General features: G+C 42.9%; 2 protein-coding genes across 2 annotated transcripts; one reads left to right on the forward strand and one right to left on the reverse strand.

The window, feature by feature from the left end:
• Positions 1 to 511: 511 nt before the first annotated feature.
• LOC134467584 (uncharacterized) lies at positions 512 to 2,873 on the reverse strand. The gene is made up of 4 exons (XM_063221426.1): positions 2,802 to 2,873; positions 1,413 to 2,487; positions 967 to 1,067; positions 512 to 526 (listed from the first exon to the last, which is right to left on the reverse strand). Exons 1-4 carry the CDS (start codon positions 2,802 to 2,804, stop codon positions 512 to 514), a joined length of 1,194 nt encoding a protein of 397 aa, XP_063077496.1. The 5' UTR covers positions 2,805 to 2,873.
• Positions 2,874 to 4,327: 1,454 nt separating this feature from the next.
• On the forward strand, positions 4,328 to 6,606 carry LOC134467126 (uncharacterized protein C14orf93-like). The gene is made up of 7 exons (XM_063221045.1): positions 4,328 to 4,941; positions 5,098 to 5,349; positions 5,457 to 5,518; positions 5,638 to 5,735; positions 5,836 to 5,954; positions 6,065 to 6,299; positions 6,401 to 6,606. Exons 1-7 carry the CDS (start codon positions 4,882 to 4,884, stop codon positions 6,418 to 6,420), a joined length of 846 nt encoding a protein of 281 aa, XP_063077115.1. The 5' UTR covers positions 4,328 to 4,881; the 3' UTR covers positions 6,421 to 6,606.
• The last annotated feature ends 15,267 nt before the right edge of the window (positions 6,607 to 21,873 follow it).

Genomic DNA, 21,873 nt, shown 5'->3' on the forward strand with positions numbered 1-21,873 from the left:
AGTGACACACGGGTACATTTGCTGATACATAGTCAACAATGCAAGTCTATCAGACTCATCCAAGATTATTGGGTTTAATGGAGATACAGGTACCACCTGGCCTTCACAGCTTTCAAAAAGAAGCTTTTCTGCTGAAATCAAAATGTTGTGCTGCACATAAAGCATATCAGTAGTGCCACTGCTTGACAAAGTCCCAATAACCTCTCTTCCTAAAATATGACCAAAATCATTCCCATAATCACGTGTCCATGGCATATGAATCTGTTGGCTCTGTTGAAACTGTCTCATAATTTGAACTTCAATATTCCTGTTGTTGTTATTAAATTTTCCCAGCATTCCATTGAAGCGCTCAAATGAAAAACACCAAAAAGAATAAACTGGTCCGTAATCCAACATACATTCTTTCAAATGAAGGTGTAGATGCATGTTTGGAGTGCAGTGCAAGGGGCCAAACAGAGTCACAAATTTTGAGAGAAACGTTTGCAAGTATCCATCTGCTACCTCTAGTTTATCAGTGGATATGACCCTGGAACAGAGTATGACACAAGCTTGCACAAAGTCAAACCACATGTCATAATGTCCCTCACTGATGACCCCCTTCAGACAAAACAGTGAGTAAATGGTTGTCCAGTTTTTCCACTGATCTGCAGTAAATCCTACAAATCCAGATGAAATCCTTAAGGGAATTCTTCCTACCTGATGAGGTACTTTGATGTTTTCAACTCTAGTTTGAAGTTCATCTAGGCCTTTTGAAGTTAAAATTCCTAGTTCCGTCCAGAGTCTGAATACATGTTTGGCTGTACCGAGGAGAAGGTTATGCATTGGGTCTATGACGACAAATCGGATGGCGTCATAGTAACTCAAGTGGAACAGTTCAGACCATCTAGCACCATACGCGCGCTCAATTCTTTTCTGTTCTACCTTAGTCTTTGCACGCTTGGATAACCCAGCATAATGTTTGTGCACCTGTGATGAACGAGGCTCCCATGAAGACCGGTCAAATCCTGAGTAGTCCATTTTTTCACCAAATGCTTTCTTGCTGAAGGTCTTCAAACACTTGTGACATCCTGAAAATATAAGTTGAATACAATAAATCACATGTCCATTCATGTCCCCTGTAAGTAGGTTGGCCAGGGGCGCAGCTACAGTATATGCGACGTATGCGTTGCAGGGGGGCGCCAGAGAGAGGGGGGCGCCGAAGAGAGGCTGTTGATGGGTGCCAACTGATAATTAACTGTTTTTTTTGGGGGGGGGGGGGACCAAATTGCTCTTGTATACCCCCCCAGAAATGAGTAGTTGCGGCCCTGAGGTTGGCTGTACTCTTACTTATATAATATAGTACATAGCTCCTGGCCACTTTATTAGAATAACATGAAAAAGTTTATTTAAGAATGGTTGTTTGAATACATTACCTCTGTATGCTCCATGGCCAACAAAGCCCCCACATTTTCGAGTTGCTGGAATGTCTGATGAAAGACAAAGCAGAGCAGCTCGATACACCTGATGTCCTATGAAGGAGCTGTCTTCCAGGATGATGCCATCCCAGAGTGCCTGAAGTTCCTCTACTAAGGGGTCTAAGAAAGCATTGATGTTCAATGATGGCTCTTTTGGTCCAGGTATTAGCCCAACGAGAATCATATTTTCTTCCTTGAAGCGGTCCTCTCGAGGTAGATTCAAAATGACCAAGTAAATGGCCCCAACTGAGTAAGGTGCATCTTTGAATGGTTGGAACCAGTCCACATTAAGCATTAAGGCAAAATTATTTGGCACTGCTAAAAAAGCTTCTCCATTCACATACTGATAGTCCTGCCACACTTGTCCATCATATATGTCTGCTAACACACCACCAGGTATTTTCCGCTTCCTCCATGCTTCACATTTCTCTGCAAATCCAGGTCTTTTAACAAGTCCCCCCAGAGACCGCACAACACCATTGAAACAGTAAGAACGTATTGGATTAACATACTGTTTACCACTGGAGGAGACTACCTTTCGTAACAAGGCAGAGCCACATTTCTTCCCTAATGCAGATCTTTTATGTGGGTGATTGTAGAATGGTTTGCGATCACAAGTCTTGCAAACCTTGGTGCCATCTCGTCTGGTTTCGTAGGTTTCAGCATGCGGGTATATACTCATACATTTTGGGCAGACAACATATTGTAAGAAGTTGTCCCGGAGAATGCCAGTCCATTTCCTCAAGGTGAATAAAGTCTTTGGAATATTGTTGGCAAAAGCAGTGAGAGAGTCAGCACATAGAACATTTCCAATAATAAACATGAAGTGTTTGAGACACAGAAGAAGTGATGTGATTGCATTGTCAGAGATCTTGAAGGTTGACTGCCATGTCAAAAGCATGAAAGCAAGAAGTTTCATCATGTGGTCCTCTGGTTTGTCAATGTTGGGCTGATGAGCTTCATCTTGCACATGAGGACCAGTTTCACCCTGGTTATCAGCAAGGAATTCCCCTTCTTCATCATCACACTCATCCTATAGAAATGTGACAAAACAACATTTAGAATGCACATAGTGCCCATACTTAACACCTGAAACAACCACAATCAATGCCTGAATATGGCCACTTAGGATGGACAATCATTAACATGCAAATGAATGTGAAATGTGTTAAAACTGCATTTTAAAAGATAGCTTTTCCTGCAATGAGCTTGATAAAGAAAGGACAGGGGATTTTAAAATGAGTCATTTTTGCAGTCATTTCAGCATTTTATAATTCCTTAACAATATGCTGAAAATAACATTATAGCAATAATATTACAGAAGCAGTAAAACAGTATCATGCTTACCATATGACACACGTCTGCTTTATCTTGCTCAGACTCTGCATCGGTCACATCCAGATATAGGTGAATACTTTGGTCCTCTGAAAAACAAACCCATTTCTGTGATGAATAATTTGTCACCCCATCATTTGACATGGAAATGCAGTCAGAGTATGTAGCCTTCAGATCTGAGCTATTCTAATGGGGGCAGATTTTGTTTACATTTAAAACTCTTCGTATAGGCCTAAATCAAGATGTTTTCTTAAAATGTAAACAAACACCTGCCCCCATTAGAATAGCTCAGATCTCAGAAAAGGCCAGGGTAGTGTGAGCATTACGACTGCATAAATTGACTGAAATCAGTGCTTGAATTGGAAAAAGAAGTGCAGGAACCGTATTATATCATATAGTGTAGTAGTAGCAGTGTATAGTGCAGGAATTCTGATGGTGCACTATATCAATGGTGCACTTCAAGCACTGGCTGAAATTATCCTTTAAACTGTGATGCTCACCATCATCTGAAGTCTCAGACGCTGACTGAATGTCATCGTCTCCCAATATGAAGTCCATTTCTAGTCCCAAAGCATGCATTGCACTTTCATCACATTCTCCATCTCCAGCCAGGTTTGCTGCTGTGTTGTCAGGAAAAAGAAACGGTGCATAAGTAAGGTTTAGGCCTACTGTACATAAATTACTCCATAAACATCTCATGGTGTCTATCCCTCATACATTGTCATTTGGGCTCCATGTTAAAGCCAGTGTTGGGAATGACCCATTACACCTGTGCATGCAGTAGCCAGTGTTGGACAAGTTACCCCCAAAACATGTAGGCTACTGTATTAGTCCTACTGATTACATGTAAGCCTAGTGTCTTTTCATTTCCCCCCTCATATTACAACATTACTATATTTAAAATGTAGAGCATTACACAATGTTTCCATTATCACCTCCCAGTCCCATCCACTGACTAGTAAACATTAGCCAACAGATTTTCTGTAAACATACACATAAATTGTGATGCTCACCATGGAAGGTGTCAGTTACTGGATGAATTTCTTCATCTTTTTCAGACTCCAGCAGATGAATTGCACTTTCATTACATTCTCCATCTCCAGCCAGGTTTGCTGCTGTGTTGTCAGGAAAAAGAAACGGATAAGTAAAGTGTAGGCCTACTGCACATAAATTACTCCATAAACATATCATGGTGTCTATTCCTCATACATCAGTGTTGGGAATGACCCATTACACATGTGCATGCATTAGCCAGTGTTGGACAAGTTACCCCCCAAAAATGTAGACTAGCCTACTGTATTAGGTCTAGTGATTATGTTATCCTACTGCCCCCCCCCCTCATATTACAACATTACTATATTTAAAATGTAGAGCATTACACAATGTTTCCATTGTTTTAATTAGTCTTAATAAATCAGCCTAAATCAAGCTCAAGAGCCATGTGTCCCCCACCTCCCATCCAGTAGTAGGCCTAAACATTATCCAACAGATTTTCTGTAAACATACACATCAATCGTGATGCTTACCATGGAAGGTGTCAGTTGCTGGATGAATTTCTATTTCTTTTTCTGACTCCAACGAGTGCGTTTCATATTCACCATCTGCAACGCAAGTCAAGTTTGCTGCTGTGTTGTCTGGAAGAAGACGCGATGTCTGTCCGCTGGTGACAGGTGGTGGTGGATATCTGTTTTTTTTCTCCCAAACACCTCTTTTGTAATACCGCTTTTTGTGGGCAAAATATTGTGTATGGCTTAATTCGGTTTCACAATGGCCACAATATCGCCTAGGTCTTTTCTTTGTGCTCCCTGCCGAGTCCATTTTTGCATCATAACAAACAATTCACTTCCTAGTTTTATTTGGTCAGACAACTACCTGAGACGGGGGAGGTCGAGTATTCCACAGCCTAATGACGTCTACGCATATGATTGGTGGACCTTAACGGGCCCCCAAAAGCTCTCGTCCAATCACGTCTGAGATCATTGTGCGCTGTAGTGTTTAAAAAAACATTTAAAGACGGGAGCTGGCGGCAAAGAGGGAGACTGAAATATCTGAGACCCTGCGCTGTGAAACTGCTCTGTTTTCGCGGAATACAATGGCTGGAAGACAACTTGCGTTCGGCTCCCCCTCAACTCCTCAGCCAGGTTTTCTGCAGGTCTGTGTTTTCTCTAATTGCACATGACCATTGTTTGGTAGTTTAATTGTAGGCCTATAGTCTTGTTGACACTGTGCAACATTGGGACAGTCACAGATGTGATTTTCTAAATGTGCAGTAGTCTATATTAAACGTCACTATATGGCTTTGCTACAGACCGATCAAATGAAAGTCCTGCTGAATGCGATTACGGGGGTGTCTCGTATGATGACCAGCACCATGGAGTCGGTCGTAGAGAAGGTGGAGAGGATCGGGGAGAGGCTCGTGCTTGTGGAGAGGGGGCTGGAAGGAGTCCACCAGAGACTCGATAGTTTGGAGGGAAAAGTTGATGCCCTCGGGAATACACAGGGATGCAGAGAAGAGGAGCGCACCCCGAAGAGAAGGCGGATACAGAATCCAAAAATCGCGGTAAGAGGCCTAGACTGTGGCTTTTGGATAAGCTCTTGAATTGTGTCTATCAAGTGAAAAACAATTTGAGTGGCATAATAAAATGTATTCCATGTTTTCAATTTCAGGAAGCAGTTCGCCGCCTGCATAACTCGGAGACTAACCAGTTGCGTTATAATCCAGAACAAGGGTAAGAAGAAATTCCCCCCATGTTTTCTCCCAAGGTCTATAAAGTGGACCCGATGTTAGGCTTACATTAGGCTATGTCAGTGCGCTCTTTATTAACCATATGGCCTATTGTTTTCACAGTATGCTGTCGCCTCACAATATGGATGTAACACATCGCTTGAAGGAGACGATATCCAACAGTCCGAACTTCAGAGAGGTTGACAGCGACACTGTCGAGGGTGAGCAGCGAAATTGACTTTGAACACGGCTCTGGCACGGCATTTTTTTAATAACTGGTTATTTATTTTAATCATTTATTCGTTCCTCTTGTTTTTGTAGCTGCTTGTAAGACGTACTTTGAGAACGTGCGGAGGAATTTCCGATACAGCATGCCAGAGTTTTCATCAAAGGCGGATGCGGCACGGCAGTCATCGAAAAGTCGCTCGAGGAGGAAACGGGTAGGCTATACATTGCAAATATTGTGATGGCTCAATGTGTTTGCAATTGTAGGCCTATTCGTTCTGCAGTATGCAATGCGATGTATTAATTGCCATTGCTCGTCCTACAGCTTCTGGAAGCCAGGCGTAGTGTACTGCAGGATGGGGAAGACGCAGTTTTCAAGGGGGCTACCGTTGACCTCATGTCTGATGAAGAAGACTGCCTTGTCGATGGGGTTGCGGTGTGGCTGGTGAGACCACCACCTTCTCGCAGCCAGGAGCTGACGGATCTGTGTGCTTTGCTACAGGCGCGTCTGGAAGCCAACCCCAAGTACTTGCTGTCTCACCACAGAAGAGTGAAAGAGGGTAAGCTTCTATTGCCTACAATATGCCGTGCTACTTAGGCCTATAGAAAGATATGTTGTCAAAATGATATTTATTGATTTATTTATTTGTTATTCCAACAGCTCCCGGAAGCCAGTTTTGATGCAGGAGGAGAACGCGAGGGCTCAGCAGGGACCGCAGCGAATGTCAAACGGAAGCGTTGCGCTTATTGTGTATATTGTATATTATTGTACAGCACTGTGTTTGTTGTGTAGGCTGGTTTTCACTTATTTTCTTATCACAATGTAAGATTTATTTTGTTGTGTGGCATTAAAAGCGCTTGAAAAGAAAGAAGTTTCTATTTTTTTTTCATTTCCACCATAAATTCACGTCATTCGTGGCGCAGCCTCATATAAGAATGGCGTGAATATAGAAAGTAGGCCTAGGCTAAATGAATAACCCAGAAATATGAGTTCTCATAATCATAATCATCAATGAAAATCGCTATGATATGGCCATATAAAGTATGCATATATTAATCTAATGGCCAATGGGTGGTCAGCCATAACGGCAGTACAGGAGCTTTCACGTGTAATCACGTGCCTTTTTCGTCCAATGCCAGCGAGGCAGTGAGCGGACAGCCAGGGTCCGTGGCAGGCTTTCGCTGCCTTTCATATGATAATTGCTGGGCCATTAGCACCCTGCTGTGAGACCCCTCCGCGGCTCTGATTCGCTTCAGGCCGATTTAGCTGCCATCAAAACTGTTAATTTCGCATTTCTCAAGCGCTCAAAATCAGACGAAATTTGGGCAGATCCGTGGGCGATTAGGGACAATTTCATTGTCACAAATCCCCCTTTTCGTGCTGTGTTTACTCTTATTACTTGTCTATAGACCCCCTAAGGCATCCTCTGTCTTTATAAGTGAATTTACTGAGCTGCTCTCTTATGTGTGTCCCAAGTACTCCTCCATCCTGGTCTTGGGTGATTTCAATATTCATGTTAAATCTCATAATTGTAACTTTGCCATTCAATTCTTAAATGTTTTAAACTGCTTTGACTTTACCCAGCACATACATTTCCCTACACACTCTAAAGGTCACACACTAGATCTTGTGTGCTCCAGTGGTACATCACCATATAACATTGTGCCTAAAAATCTGTCAATCTCTGATCACATAGCTGTTCTTTTCCATCTTGCTATCCCTGTTCCTCAGCACCACCGCCATCCCCTTCGCTCCATCATATACCGTAATACTAAAAACATTAACATAACTGAGTTAACAGAGCTTTTACAATCTCAGCTGTCAGTGCTACCTCCCAGTCTGTGCTCTGATGATCTTGTGTCATCATATAACTCTAATCTCTCCTCTACACTTGACAAACTTGCCCCCCTGAAAACGTGTGTTGTCTCCTTTTCTCACTCAGCTCCTTGGTTTAATTCTGAGCTTAGGGAAATGAAGGCAGCTGGTCGTAGGCTTGAGCGCCTCAGTAAAAAGACTGGGCTTACTGTTCATGCACTTGCTTATAAGGACCATGTCCTGGCATACAAGGAAGCCCTAAACAAGGCCAAGTACTCGTATTACAGCTCTATTATCAGTACAGGCCAGGGCAATCCCAGAGCACTCTTCTCCACTGTTAGCAATATTCTCAAACCATCTCAACCCTTCCCACTTACCCCTTCAACTGATCTCTGCTGTGAGTTCTTGAATTATTTTAATAACAAAATTAACACCATTTACATTCAACTACAGTCTCTCCCCTCCCCCACTCTAAATGACAGCCCTTCTCTTCAGCCACCTCCACAACTATTTTCCTCCTTCTCTCCCGTTAATATTGAAACTGTCTGTGACCTTGTCACGAAGGCCAGGCCTACCACCTGTCTCCTTGACCCTATGCCCTCCTCTCTTGTCAAGGCCTCTCTACCAGTTCTCAGTCCCCTCCTTACTAACATGATTAACACTTCTCTCCTGACAGGCATAGTTCCAAACTCCCTAAAGATTGCAGCCATCACGCCTATCCTCAAAAAAGCCGGAGCTGCAGCGGATGATTTTAAAAACTATCTTCCCATCTCAAACCTTCCCTTCATTTCCAACCTGCTAGAGCGTACTGTGGCCTTACAGCTTCAAGAACACATGACATCATTTAGCCTATGGGAGGAACTGCAGTCTGGGTTTAGGGCTAAGCATAGCACTGAAACTGCACTAGTCAAGGTCGTAAACGACCTTTTGTTAGCTGCGGATTCAGGCCATTTCAGTATCCTCCTGCTACTTGATTTAACAGCTGCTTTTGACACAGTCTGCCACAACGTCCTTCTCACAAGGCTGGAAACCCTACTGGGCATCAATGGTACTGCACTCTCATGGTTCAGGTCCTATCTAACTGGAAGAGAGCAGTTTGTCTCTATTGGTGATTTCCGGTCTCCAAATTCACTCCTCACACATGGTGTTCCACAAGGCTCAGTTTTAGGCCCCCTACTCTTCATCATTTATATTCTTCCCCTTGGTAACATTCTCCGAAAACATGGCCTAAATTTTCATTGTTATGCAGATGACACCCAAATCTACATACACACTAAACCCTCCCATCCACTCCCCCTTGCTAACTTAACAACCTGCCTCAATGAAATTAGTAATTGGATGACCCAAAATTTTCTTAAACTTAATCAAAGCAAAACCGAAGCCATCATCATCGCCACCCCATCATTACTTAGAAAGATAAACCTTTCTCAGTTCTCTATCCCTGACTATTTTACCTCCACTTCCTCTGAAGTAAAAAATCTGGGCGTCATCATCGACTCTTCGCTCTCCTTTGAATCCCATATTAAACACCTCACCAAAACTGCGTTTTTCCACCTTAAAACCATCTCCAGACTCCGCCCCTCTCTCACCCCTACCTCTGCTGAGACCCTCATTCACGCTTTCGTAACCTCCAGATTAGATTATTGCAATGCCCTACTCACTGGTCTCCCCACTAAATTGATTAACCGTCTACAATACATTCAAAACTCAGCAGCTAGATTACTTACACACACCAGACCCTGGCATCACATTACCCCTATCCTCTATCAATTACACTGGCTTCCTATCCATTCACGTATCCATTTCAAAATTCTCTTCCTCGTATACAAGGCCCAGCACAACCTTGCACCCTCCTACATCACAAGTCTCCTCACCCCATACAATCCCACCCGCACACTACGATCCACTGACTCACTCCCCCTTACAGTTCCCTCCACACACCTGCGCACCATGGGCGACAGGGCATTTAGTGTTGTTGGCCCCAAACTTTGGAATTCTCTTCCACTGTCACTTCGTCAATGCTCTACACTATCTACTTTCAAATCTAAGCTATAGGCAGCGGGCCAAGAATCATAGCTCATCTAGAAAATGAGTTTCGTTGTGTCCGTTTAGTGGCAACTTAAAAACATGTTTTCTTGATCAATTTGGGGGTGCTGAATCCAAATCTGCCTGTTGCCACGGCGTCAGCCTGCACGTTTGGCCACCACAAGGGGCGCTATATTCATTTTTGCTTATTTATGGGTAGAAACAGTGTTTTAAAGTTTTCTTTCCTGTTCAGTTATAACATTTTACAGATTGCTTTGTAACAACATTTTCCATGAAACTGAAGACTTGGTGTGTGTGTGTGTGTGGGGGGGGGGGGGGGGGCTAGTTCAAACTGACTTAAAATGCTGGTTTTGGACCGTTTCTTTACTTCAAGCCATGTTTTTCTCTTAACATGACAGTTAATTGGTTGAATTATCGAACAACATACATATACATTACAATCTAGACTCAAGATGGAAGAAAATACCAAAATATGACACATAGGCTGCGGACCAAAAATCATAGCTCATCTGGAAAATGAGTTTTGTTGTGACCTCTTAGTAGCAACTTCAAAATATGTGTACTTTGTCAATTTTGGGGGTGCTGAATCCAAATCTGTCTGTTGCCAGGGCATAAACCTGCTCCCTTGGCCACCACAGGGGGCGCTACTTCGGTTTTTACCTTATTTATAGACCGGTGAGTGCACAGAAAAGTGCACGTATACATTTGGCACAAATATTCATTAGTGTGCACTCTTTAAAAAAATGCCCTTGGCCGCGCAGAAAATCCAAGCTGGCGGCCATATTTTAAGATGGGCACCCTCTGCACTTATAAAGAGGTCACGAATAGCTTTAATTATGATAGCATGAAATACTGCAAATGTTATCTACAATCCACTTTTTAAAGAAGAGCATTGTCCATTGATAAAATCCAGATGGCCACCGTTTTCAATATGGCCACCCTCTCCACTTATAAATAAGGCAAAGAATCGTTCACTTAGTGATGCAAACATGGAGTTTGGCACAAATGTTCTATAGAATACACCCTTTTAAAAAGTGTGATGGCCACCAAAAGAATCCAAAGTGGCCACCATTTTTCAAGATGGCCACCCGCCTCAGAAGACCAAGAACTGTTCACATAATGAAATTTTGGCATGCAATTCCGCACCCTTGTTCATTAGAATATATTCTTTGAAACAACAACATTGTTCACAAGAAAACACGTTTGACACGTTTCGAGAGGCTATCCTCTCCACCAACAATTACTAATGCTAACTAACATATGCAATTACTTCAATGAAATCAACAAATTACTGAAGAACAATACTGTATACATGATACAGTCTGAAAAGGAGCTGTGATTTCTTATTCAAAAACATGATACACAAGTACTAAAACTGCACAATATAATGTCAAAATCTTGACAGGACTGAAGTAAAAGGATTAAGCAGAACTGTACTTCACATTTGCAGCTTCACTAGACTATGCATATAAGACCAAGCCTGAGGCATGTGCACCTGCCGCACTTAGCAAACTTTTACTACTCTTTGCAATGGCTGCCCTGTTCATTCTTTGCCAATCTTCTCCCGTCAGTTGGATTTCATTTCTTTGAGTTCTGGTTGGCATATGCTTCAAACCCCACAGGCTTGATTTGTTGCATATTATGTAGTGTGTTGTATCAGTGCTGCTGCTGTTGGAGGGATGTCTTCACATGGCCTTTCTGCAAAATACTTAATGGCTCGCATCACTCATACAATCTGCAGTGCTGAATCTCTCATTCCACTACTTTCCTTTATCATTGGTTTTGAAGGTTGTGACCATGTCACAGCATGGCAGAACAGCATGTATTAGGCCTTCTCTTGTCCAATTGTGTTGTAAAGTTTGTGGATGACAATGAATTGAGGCTCTGGGTTTGGCCACACATCAGCCTTAAATGTTGCACATCTAGACTTGAGTGGAGAAAATTGCCATTGGTATAATTTGGCAGGGAAAAGTAAGAAAAGGTCACACCATGCATTAACTTTCTTTTATTATTACACAGACGTGGTTCGGCGATCTGCCTTACCATAAATTTGGCATGGGAAAAGATGTGGCTATTGGCTTCCTCCTAGGACAATGTAGGCCTATCTCATTCAGAGAGAGTTTTGGTTGTACCAAGTCTGATGCAGACGGCAAAAGATATACAGCTCCCAACTTACTCAGGAAAATCTCAATATCATCAAAGTTGATTTGGTCAAAGATATCAAACGCAATGAATTCTATCGGAGATGTAGGGTCTTGTGTTTCCAGCACAGCATCATGCCAATCATTCCAATGTCCTTACCTACTGTACAACGTGGTCAAAATGGAAGGACTGTAAATGCTGTGTAGTTAACAAGAAAATAACTGTGGGTTCCCCCAACTTGTCAACTTGGATAACAACACCTTTCCCCACCATTCCTCAGTGGAATTTAAAAGCCACCAATCCATCAAAGCACCAATGAGTAGTCATTACACTCCACTTGACTTGTTAGAGGATGGGAAATGAGGCTGTTCAAACTTTTTTGGAATATATCTGCTGATAAGGCCAAGACTAGTTAGAAAATCCAGCTGACTGGGGATAGGAAACTAATTGAAAGTGTTCTGGGTAATTGGGTCTCCCATTACAGAGAGTAGAGAATGGCTCAGACGGGTGTAAATGCTACATGTCTTATTTGTCCACTGTTCAGCCTTACACAGTTCTTTTCGAGATTTTGTTATAGGTCTACACTTCTAATATTTATGTTGTTTTACTTTAAAAATGCCATCGTGCAAATATAGCAGATCTTTTTGGTCAGACTGTATGATAGGATAGTGATCAAACAGGAGTGGAGAGGGTGGCCATGTTGAAAAATTGTGACCACCTTGGATTTATATTTTTATATTTGCATAATTATCATAATTATAAATAATAATAATAATAATAATATGCAACTAATAATAAAGTCTTACTTAAAATGATGAGAATTTTGTGTTTTTCAATTTTGTGAAAACCTTTGGCCCATAATTGGCAATTAGGCCTTCTGTATTCTACATTGTGTCTACCAGTCTTGAGTGAAAGAGTCATGCAAAGGCAAAAGACAGTAACTAAGTTGTGAATATGTATTTTGTGTTCATAATTACAATCAGCCATGATCTGCTAATTATAATTCATGTCAGGCAATGAATGTTGAATTAACAATTAACGGTTTACCTGTGGTACGTTTCTCACCATACAATTTCCTTATTTTACAAGACATCAACAAACCATTCACAAAGTAGGCCATGTTTAATAGAATCTACACATCAACTTCACCACTTTTGGAATATGGAATTAACAGTAGCTGCAGTGCATTTCAAGCAGTTCAATCGCCTACCAAATGGTGGCGCTATGCTTGACTGCCATTTCACTCATAGGCCATGTTTAATAGAATCTACAAATCAACTTCACCACTTTATCCTATATGGAATTAACAGTAACTGCAGTGCATTTCAAGCAGTTCAATTACCTACCACATGGTGGCGCTATGCCTGACTGCCATTACACCCATAAAGAAATATTGATAGGCATAATACACACTAATATGTTAAGTTTTGCTCTTGTGGATCACTTCAAATTTATTTGGTGACACTTTTCTTGTTGAAGAGGTCAATTTTAATTACATTCCTACATTACCAAAAATCGCTATTTCAACCTTTGTTTTTCATATGAATGTGCAACTTTTGACGATGGCAACACTTAGAATATTGATTTATGCACTCTGATGGATATATATGAGCAAAAACCAAGTTGCCACCTGATCACTCCGACGAACTTGCAAGATAGGATTTCTGGCCCACCGCCTACTAAAGACACACCTTTTCTCTTCTGCTTTTTAACTTTCACTGACAGGCACTTCCACTTATTTTAATTATCAGTCTATTTTTTACTTAACATATTATTTTCCCCCCCTCATTTTTATTTTATTTTCAAATGCATTCTACTTCTTTTTTCTTATTTTAAAAACATTATTTTTGCATTTTAACCCTTTTAATGCCAAGGTTTTATTGTGAAAATACTGGTTTTGGGCATCAAATTTTCAAAAGGCTGTGGCTCGACAGTGGTAACAGATAGAGCCTAACTGTAAATTAGAAAAGTGTTGTGGATGACCCAAAGTTTATTTTGGGAGTAATTTTTTTTTACTTAATTTGCATATTATGACGTCATAGGGCGGCGGCCATTTTGAATTTACAATGAGTGAGCAAAAACTTCCAATATATTTGAATAAATGATTGCCTATATTTTACAAAAATTCCCCCCTATCATCACTGATTATGTTGTACACATACAGTAGTATTGGGAAGACAATAAATTGTAAACCATCAATGTATATTGTAACTAATATAGTACAATAATATAGTGCATAAGTAATAGTCGTTTATCTATGTGAAAATGCTGGGTTTGGACATTGAAATTTCAAAAGGCTGTGGCAGGACAGTGGTAACAGATAGAGCCTAACTGTGAATTAGAAAAGTGTTGTGGATGACCCAAAGTTTAATTTGAGGGTGAATTTCCCAACCTAATTTGCATATTATGATGTCATATGGTGGCGGCCATTTTGAATTTATAATGAGTGATCAAAAACTTCCAATACATTTGAATAAATAATTGCATATATTTTACAATATTTTCCCACTACCATCACTAATTATGTTGTACACATATAGTAGAATAGGGAAAACAATCAATTATAACTATAGTGTAATAATATAGCGCACACACAATGGTCGGTGGGTCTTTAGACTGTCCGCATAAATCGCAAAAAAATTGGTGATATTGAGTGTGACTGAAGATGAAGCAAACCTTTATAGTGTTTATGTCTGGGGTAAATTTACCCATCTGATTTGCATACTGGGATGTCATAGGGTGATGGCCATATTGAATTTTGAAAATATTTTGAATAAATGATGAAGTTATGACTTGACTTGACTGGGGTAAAAAAAAAAAAACGTTTTTTCAAACCATTTCCTCCCCGCCCCCTAAATGCAATGTTCCACACTTACTCTATACTCAGACAAAATCAGAAAAAGTGAACATAATGTAGAACTACAACCAGAACTAGAACTATTTACATGAACAACCACAACTGTAACTGTAACTATAACTATAACTAGCCTGTGTATGAGTGTCATATGGAAACAAATGCATGTAAGGGTTCTCATCACATTGTATTAGGTGGCGAACCCAGTCAGATGACTTTGGGCCCGGCCAAGCCCAGTGGTCTTGACTGGCAATAATGCTCTTGGACATGGGAGAAACACTATTATCAGGGCACAATATGATGATTGGAAATGGCTGCTCAGTTTAGAATAGAAGTCCAATTGATTGGGGGACAAAGATAAAGTGTTACTGGATTATTCCTTTCAAAACATACAGTGTGTGTGTGTGTGTGTGTGTGTGTGTGTGTGTGTGTGTGTGTGTGTGTGTGTGTGTGTGTGTGTGTGTGTGTGTGTGTGTGTGTGTGTGTGTGTGTGTGTGTGTGTGTGTGTGTGTACTGCGTGTGTGTGTCGCCGTGTCAGTCAGGGAAGAGAGAGAGAGAGAGAGGCAGGGGGGGGGGGGGTGTGTGTGTCTCTGTGCTGTCCCCTGCCTACATATCCAGGTGACATTGTTTGAAATTTTTCAGTGTGTGGTATCTCTCGTTGCAGGGGACAGCACACAGACCCACTCCACACTGAATGCACCTGTACTTTGTTTGGTGGCGGCCTTTAGGGCGGGTGCGATCTGAGCACACGACACAGTCTGGACGGTCATCAGCATTTCTCAGAAAGTGCCGCTCTGTCAGCCTGCGTGGCATTTCCCCTCCGTCCACTGAAGGCCTGCCCCCCTTGTTTCCCTCTTTCTTACTCCACCCTTCCAGCAGTCCAGTGACAACGTCCTCCACAAAAGCCTTCATGGTCTTTTGTGGAGTAGCAGTACACTGGCTGTAGAGAATGTGAGCATTGACCATGCAGATGCTCATAATAGCATTGAAAATGCGATTGTACCATTTCCTGGATCTGTGTGGGAAAAGGTAAGTTTTCATTCTCTGGTCAGCTGTGTCGACTCCACCCATAAATGAATTGTATTGGTCCACACAGACAGGCCTGCTAATGTCCCTGTAACCAGTTGCGCTGTGTTTGGTGCGAATGCGCTTTCTGGTACAGGTGTTGTCGTGCACCGTGGAGAGCATGGTGAGACGCTTTGTGTCATGCCAGGCACATGCCAACATTTTGCCTTTTTGCATGAACACAGGGTCATCACCTTTTCTCAGGGGCAACACAGCAGGTCGCAGGGCCTTGGGCATGCCTCTTCTCTGACTGCTGACAGTCCCACACAAGCCAGTGTCTCGGCTGGCCAACTCAGTTGCTATGGCTGGTGAGGTGTAATAGCTGTCCATGTACACTTCATGGCCTTTTCCTGTGTGTGGGGCCATTAGCTTACGCACAATGAGATGGGATGCACCTATCTCATGTGCGTCAGCATTTGGGCCAGTGTACATGGACCATTCCAGCACATAGCCTGACTTGGCCTCGCTCAAGACAAATACTTTGTACCCATATTTGTCTGGCTTGTTGGGGTTGTACAGCTTCAGAGTGGACCTCCCCTTGAAAGCTATTGTCATCTCGTCCAATGACAGCTGTTTGCGTGGCCCATACACAGCAGAGAATTTTGGGATGACAATGTCAATAATTGGCCGCACCTTGAAAATTCGGTCATAGCCTGGCTGCCCCCTCTCAATGTAATTGTCGTTGTTGGTAAAGTGGAGGAAAGATAAAATAATTTGGAATCTATTTCTAGGCATTACTTTTCCAAATCCAGGTGTTTGTGTCGTCTCAAATTCGCCCCAGTAATCGCTAATCTCGTGCTTCTCCACCAGACCCATGCTCAAGTGGAGAGCGATAAAGGCTTTCATCTCCGGGACTGTCACGTCATACCAGCCATGAAACCTAGAACTTGGCAGGAGCTCATGGGAGGCTAAAAATTGCTGGGCATATCCGTTTGTTTCGACTGTAAGCGCATTCCAAAATGCGTCGTCTAGAAACAGTGACAGGAAATCTAGGGCCGAATCGTTCACTTTTTCACCCTTGTATCCAATCGGTTCGTCGAAACTTTTTATCCAATTACCATTACGCGTCTCGCCGACATTGCCCAGTAGCTCCCATCCCTCATTGTCAGCTTCTACTACAAGCGGAGCCGTGGTGGCTGTAGCAGAGGTAAAGCCCCTCCTCCCTCTCCCTCTCCTACGGCCGCCTGCTCCGCGTGAAGCAGGGGCTGCGTTAGAACCACCTCTCCCTCCCCTGTTAGCCTTCATGCCCACTGGCCGCCTCTCACGGGTGAAAGAAGCCCCATTCTCTCTAACACGACTACTTCCTCGAGTCATACTCCGAACCCGTTTACCTCTTCCACCCGCCCCAACATCTCCTCCACTCGCATCCTGCAAAACCTCCACATGAGCAGGCACAGCGTGGCTGCCGGTGCGGTAAAAGGTCCTAGCGCCAAGCCCTTCACCAGCCCGGTTTACGCCGCGTGCACTGCCGCTACCACCACGTCCCCCAACATCCACACGTACATCATCATTACCACTACCATTATCAGTATTTGGGCCAACATCATTTTCGATGTCGGGAGTGTTTGGTCGTGCTTGTGCATTACATTGATCAACCACAGACTCTGTCGTAGGCGAGCCAGGAGGAGTACTCAGATCACTGAAGGACATGTCATCATCTGAAGGCATAAATTCCGCCTCAGAATCTGGATCAGCAAACAATACCCCCAGCACATCATCCCTGGACATCATACGTTTTGCCATTTTACTTGATTTCACTGTAATCCGCTATATAGTTCACTAAAAACCGCTAGCTCGTCAGACGCTGTTATCTCGCTTAGCTCCGCCAAATCCAACACGAGTGAATGCGGTTTCCTCGAAAAAAACACATTGGAGGCATACGTCATTCTGAGCTAGAAATGAAGTTGAACATGTCCGCCACCCAGTGGACTGGAGTTTGAACAGTATTGCACACTCTATATCACGCAGCAGGCTTTTAAATTCATTATCGCGTCTCGTCGCAATTTTGCGACCACGGCAGTAAAAGGGTTAATTACTCTCCTATTGTTAATTCACTGAAGCTTTGTTATACTTTCTCTACTGTTATGTATTTGTTTTGATTGTAAAGTGTCCTTGGGTATCTTGAAAGGCGCTCAAAATAAAATGTATTATTATTATTATTATTACCTTGACAAGATGTTGCGTGAGGAATGTGCTTTTACAGAACAAGGCCTATGGATGAAGGAGGGGAAGGTGGTGATGCCAGATACACTCGTGCCAATACTCATGCGAGACTACCACCAGCTAGCACACACAGGAACATCCACCACATGTTCGTTGGTGAAGGTACACTGGTATGTTTTCAATTTACATACAGAGATGGAACAAATTGTGAAAACATGCATCCATTGTGCCAAAACAGCACCATACACACATAAGAACAAGGTAGTTGGTGGGCATGATGAAAGGCCCATAAGGCCATTTACTCATTTACAGATAGACTTTGTGGGACCCTTACCCAAGTCAGAGGGATATGAATACCTGCTTGTGTGCATTGATCGATTTAGTCGTTGGGTTGAAGGTTTTCCCTGCCGCAAAGCTACTACTGATGCTGTTGCCAAAGTACTGTACACACACATATTGCCTCGTTGGGGATTTCCCCTTCAAATTGACAGCGACCAAGGATCCCATTTTACTGGGAAGGTGCTTAAAATGGTCTTGAATAACATGTGGATAAAACAAAAGGTTCACATCCCCTACAGGCCTCAGAGTTCAGGTTTTGTTGAAAGTCACAACCGCGTCCTGAAACAAGGAATCAAGGCCCGCCTGGAACAACATGGTGGGAAATGGACAGCTCATCTACCAGTTGTGCTACTGATTCAACATAACACCCCGAACAGAACAACAGGCCTCAGTCCAGCAGAACTTCTGTTTGGACGAAATTTGATTTTGCCAAATGACCCAATTGCTACAGATGAAGTTGGTAAAGACAGTTAGAGAGTAGCTTTGGAAGCCTACTGTCAAGAGATGTCTAAATTGTTACGTGATAAGCAACTATTGGCAAGAATCAGACAAGACCGAAAAGACCAATGTGAAGTAGCCACAGGTCGCAGGATCTTTTATGAAGGGCAGAAAGTGATGCTGAAACGATTTGGTAACCAAGGGCCACTCGAATCTGCATACAAGGGACCCTATGAAATTATCATGTTAACTGAAACATCTTGCTTCCTCTCTTTAGGGAAAGGACGCCACCGCTGGGCCCACCTATCTCAAGTCAAACCGTTTGCATAACTAATTACCTTGAAGATCTGTTTCAGACTTGCAGGACTAATCCGTGGCGGCGACCCTCTAAGAACCAGCTAAACAGGGAACATCCCATGCCTCACCGCGCACAAAGGGGGAGACAGACAACTAGAAACGCCAGCATCCCCATCGCAAGCGCAGTCAAAAATGGGGACACTACCAGCTCCACACCACGGATTCCCAACGGAGTCATCCTACTTCTTGTCAGGAGTGAGGCCCGCAACAACAACCATCGTGAATTCATACTCACACTCACACTCACACACACACACACTCACACGCTGGCCAGCAACACCAACACATCCACACATACATCCACATCTCTTAACAAAAAGGACCTTTTGCGGGCAGAATAACCCTAAGCATTAGGATCCGGAGGTTCAGGTAGTCTACCCTGGCCTCCACCTTAGGCTCAAGACTCAGCGCATCAAGGAAATCAATAAAGAAAGGACGAGGACTTTTTCGTATCATCTACCTCCTTTCGAACACTTTGCTTTTCCTACGAGAACTTTGCGTATCATCTAGCTCCTTTCGGACACTTTGCTTTTCTACAGCTGCTCACAGGACACTTTGAGAAAATAAGCTACTACAATGTTGTTTTTACTGTTCACGTGCATTTGTTCTTTGTATTCTATCGCTCATCAGTCCACATTGCCTCCTATGAATCCCCATGACCCTGAAAATCTGGCACTGGTCATGTCCAAGAATATTGCCCAGAACATGAATAGATCTGACTGTTATGTCTGCCATCTTTTGCCAACCACAGGACGTGGATGGCCTCTGTTTGCTTCCCCATATGAGCACAAAGACTGGCAAGCTTTTAAGAATTGTGCTAATGGTCAATTTAGTGACACCGTCGACATGGCTGAGCTCGCAGAAGCGGGTAACTTCACTTGGCGTTCAATATGTTCTAACAAAAATATTCCCCTTGACCTTGCAACAGATACCCTTAGTATAACATGAGCTGTCACTGCCGGAAGGGCTCTGCAATTACTTTGTGAGATAAATCATACCTTGCCCTGCCAGTGGGAACCAGAAAAGGTTAGACTAGTCAAATGGACTCGTAGCGTCTCCCCAGTAGATCAAAGAGAGGAATTGTTTGGTGTTTTTGTTTACACAACCATGTCTGGGCCCTGGCAGTGTGAATGCCAGTCTCAGAGAATTATGACCTCTGATAGAGAGCAAGACACAAAATTAATTAGCCACTGGTGTGACACAACATGTATTGAAGCCCCGCAAGCCATTTGCCCGGAATATAACAAACCTGAAGTCATTGAACCTATGCCTGCTGTTACAGTTAATACGTCTGTGTGCCTAGCTTTCATAGGCCCTGGACTGGAGTTAGGAAACTCCAGTTGTAGAATTTCCGTCACTGTTAGAGTCACTGAAAGGCCCTTAGTTGCTCCCAAATGGTCTGCATTTGCATGTGGTAAATCAGCTTACACTGCCATTCCAATAAATGCCTCAGGTATTTGCTACTTAGCGCATCTAATACCCCCTTCTCGCATCGTTAACACAAGCATTGTCCATGAACTCATCAGTTCTCACAATTCCCACCATCACCATAGGAAGCGAGATGTCGGTAAAGTGGAACAATGGGTGGGAGTGTTTCTCACTCCACTGGGAGTCCGCGACCTCCAAAAGGAAGTTGAAGCCCTCAGAAAAGCGTTTGAACTAACTGCTAATCAAACTGTAGCAACTGTCAAAAATGTACAACTAGAACTTACTGCTACGCGAAAGTTATCAATCCAGAACAGAAAGGCTTTAGATCTTTTATTCGCCTCCCAGGGTGGGACTTGCAAAGTTATTGGTAAGGAATGTTGTGTGTATGTTCCTGATGCAACCAGTTCTGTTGACGATCTGAGTAGAGTGGTGTCAGAGTCGGATGTAGATATTCACTCAAACCAAGGTTTCTTTTCAGTTTCAGTAGAACAACGCTTAGAGGAACTTTTAAAGGAGTAGTCCGGTGTGAAATGGTTTACGTTGTGTCAATATGTGATGCTGAGCGCTGACGTTTGCCTCATACCTCGCATCCAAAGGTCCCCTGCATTCCGAAATCCGAGTGCTAGTCGGGACCCCGCGAGCTAGGTGAAATGCAGCTTCTGTTGGGAGGTCCTGGCACCTGTGTTAGCCATGGGGCTAAATCTTTACTTTACACCTATTTACGAGGCTCAAAGTTGCTAAAATGTTGATCCCGTAGTGTCGGGTGGTTGTTGACATGTAAATCCAGGCACTGAGAAGTTTGATAGTGCACCGTTGGTTTAACTACAATTACGTTTTTGAAGGCTGCGCCTCAGAGGACTCTGCCGGGCGCCGCCATCTTTTTTTCTAGTCGCGATAAGACTATCGCCGAGCCAAACCGACAGTAAACAATTAGGTCATGTGATACATCACGTGGTTATTGGACTGCAGTCGGAGACCGTCTAAAACTGACTTCAGCTTCAGCGACAAAATATTACAGTACTTATAGGTTTGGTTTTTTTTTTTTTTTTACAATGGGTGTTTTGTAGCCAACAAAGCGCTAGCATGCTGCGTTTGGATACCGGAAAAGCACCGTGAAACCAAAGAGTGGCGTTTCTGATCTTCCTTGAGAAGATGGAAACAAGTAGACTGATTAATTTCCAAAATACATTTCTTGGGCCCACTTAAAATATACAATTATCAATGTGTATATCACGACATAGAATAAAAAAATAGACATAGAATAAAAAAAATAAATACATTTCAACAAAAATATTTTCACCGATCAGTGACGTCACATCATTGTTGGCGGAAGAAGACGCGCACGCTGAACTCGGGGACAGAAGAGAAGAAGCACAGGACCGCGGTTTCACCTGACAACGAAGACTTCAAGAGTTGTAGACAAAATGGTTCGCACTTGTGTTTATCCAGGATGCTGCATGGAGATGAGGCATTATGTACCTGAAAG

This window comes from Engraulis encrasicolus, chromosome 17, assembly GCF_034702125.1.
Source record: "Engraulis encrasicolus isolate BLACKSEA-1 chromosome 17, IST_EnEncr_1.0, whole genome shotgun sequence".
In the NCBI taxonomy this organism is placed as follows: Eukaryota; Metazoa; Chordata; class Actinopteri; order Clupeiformes; family Engraulidae; genus Engraulis; species Engraulis encrasicolus.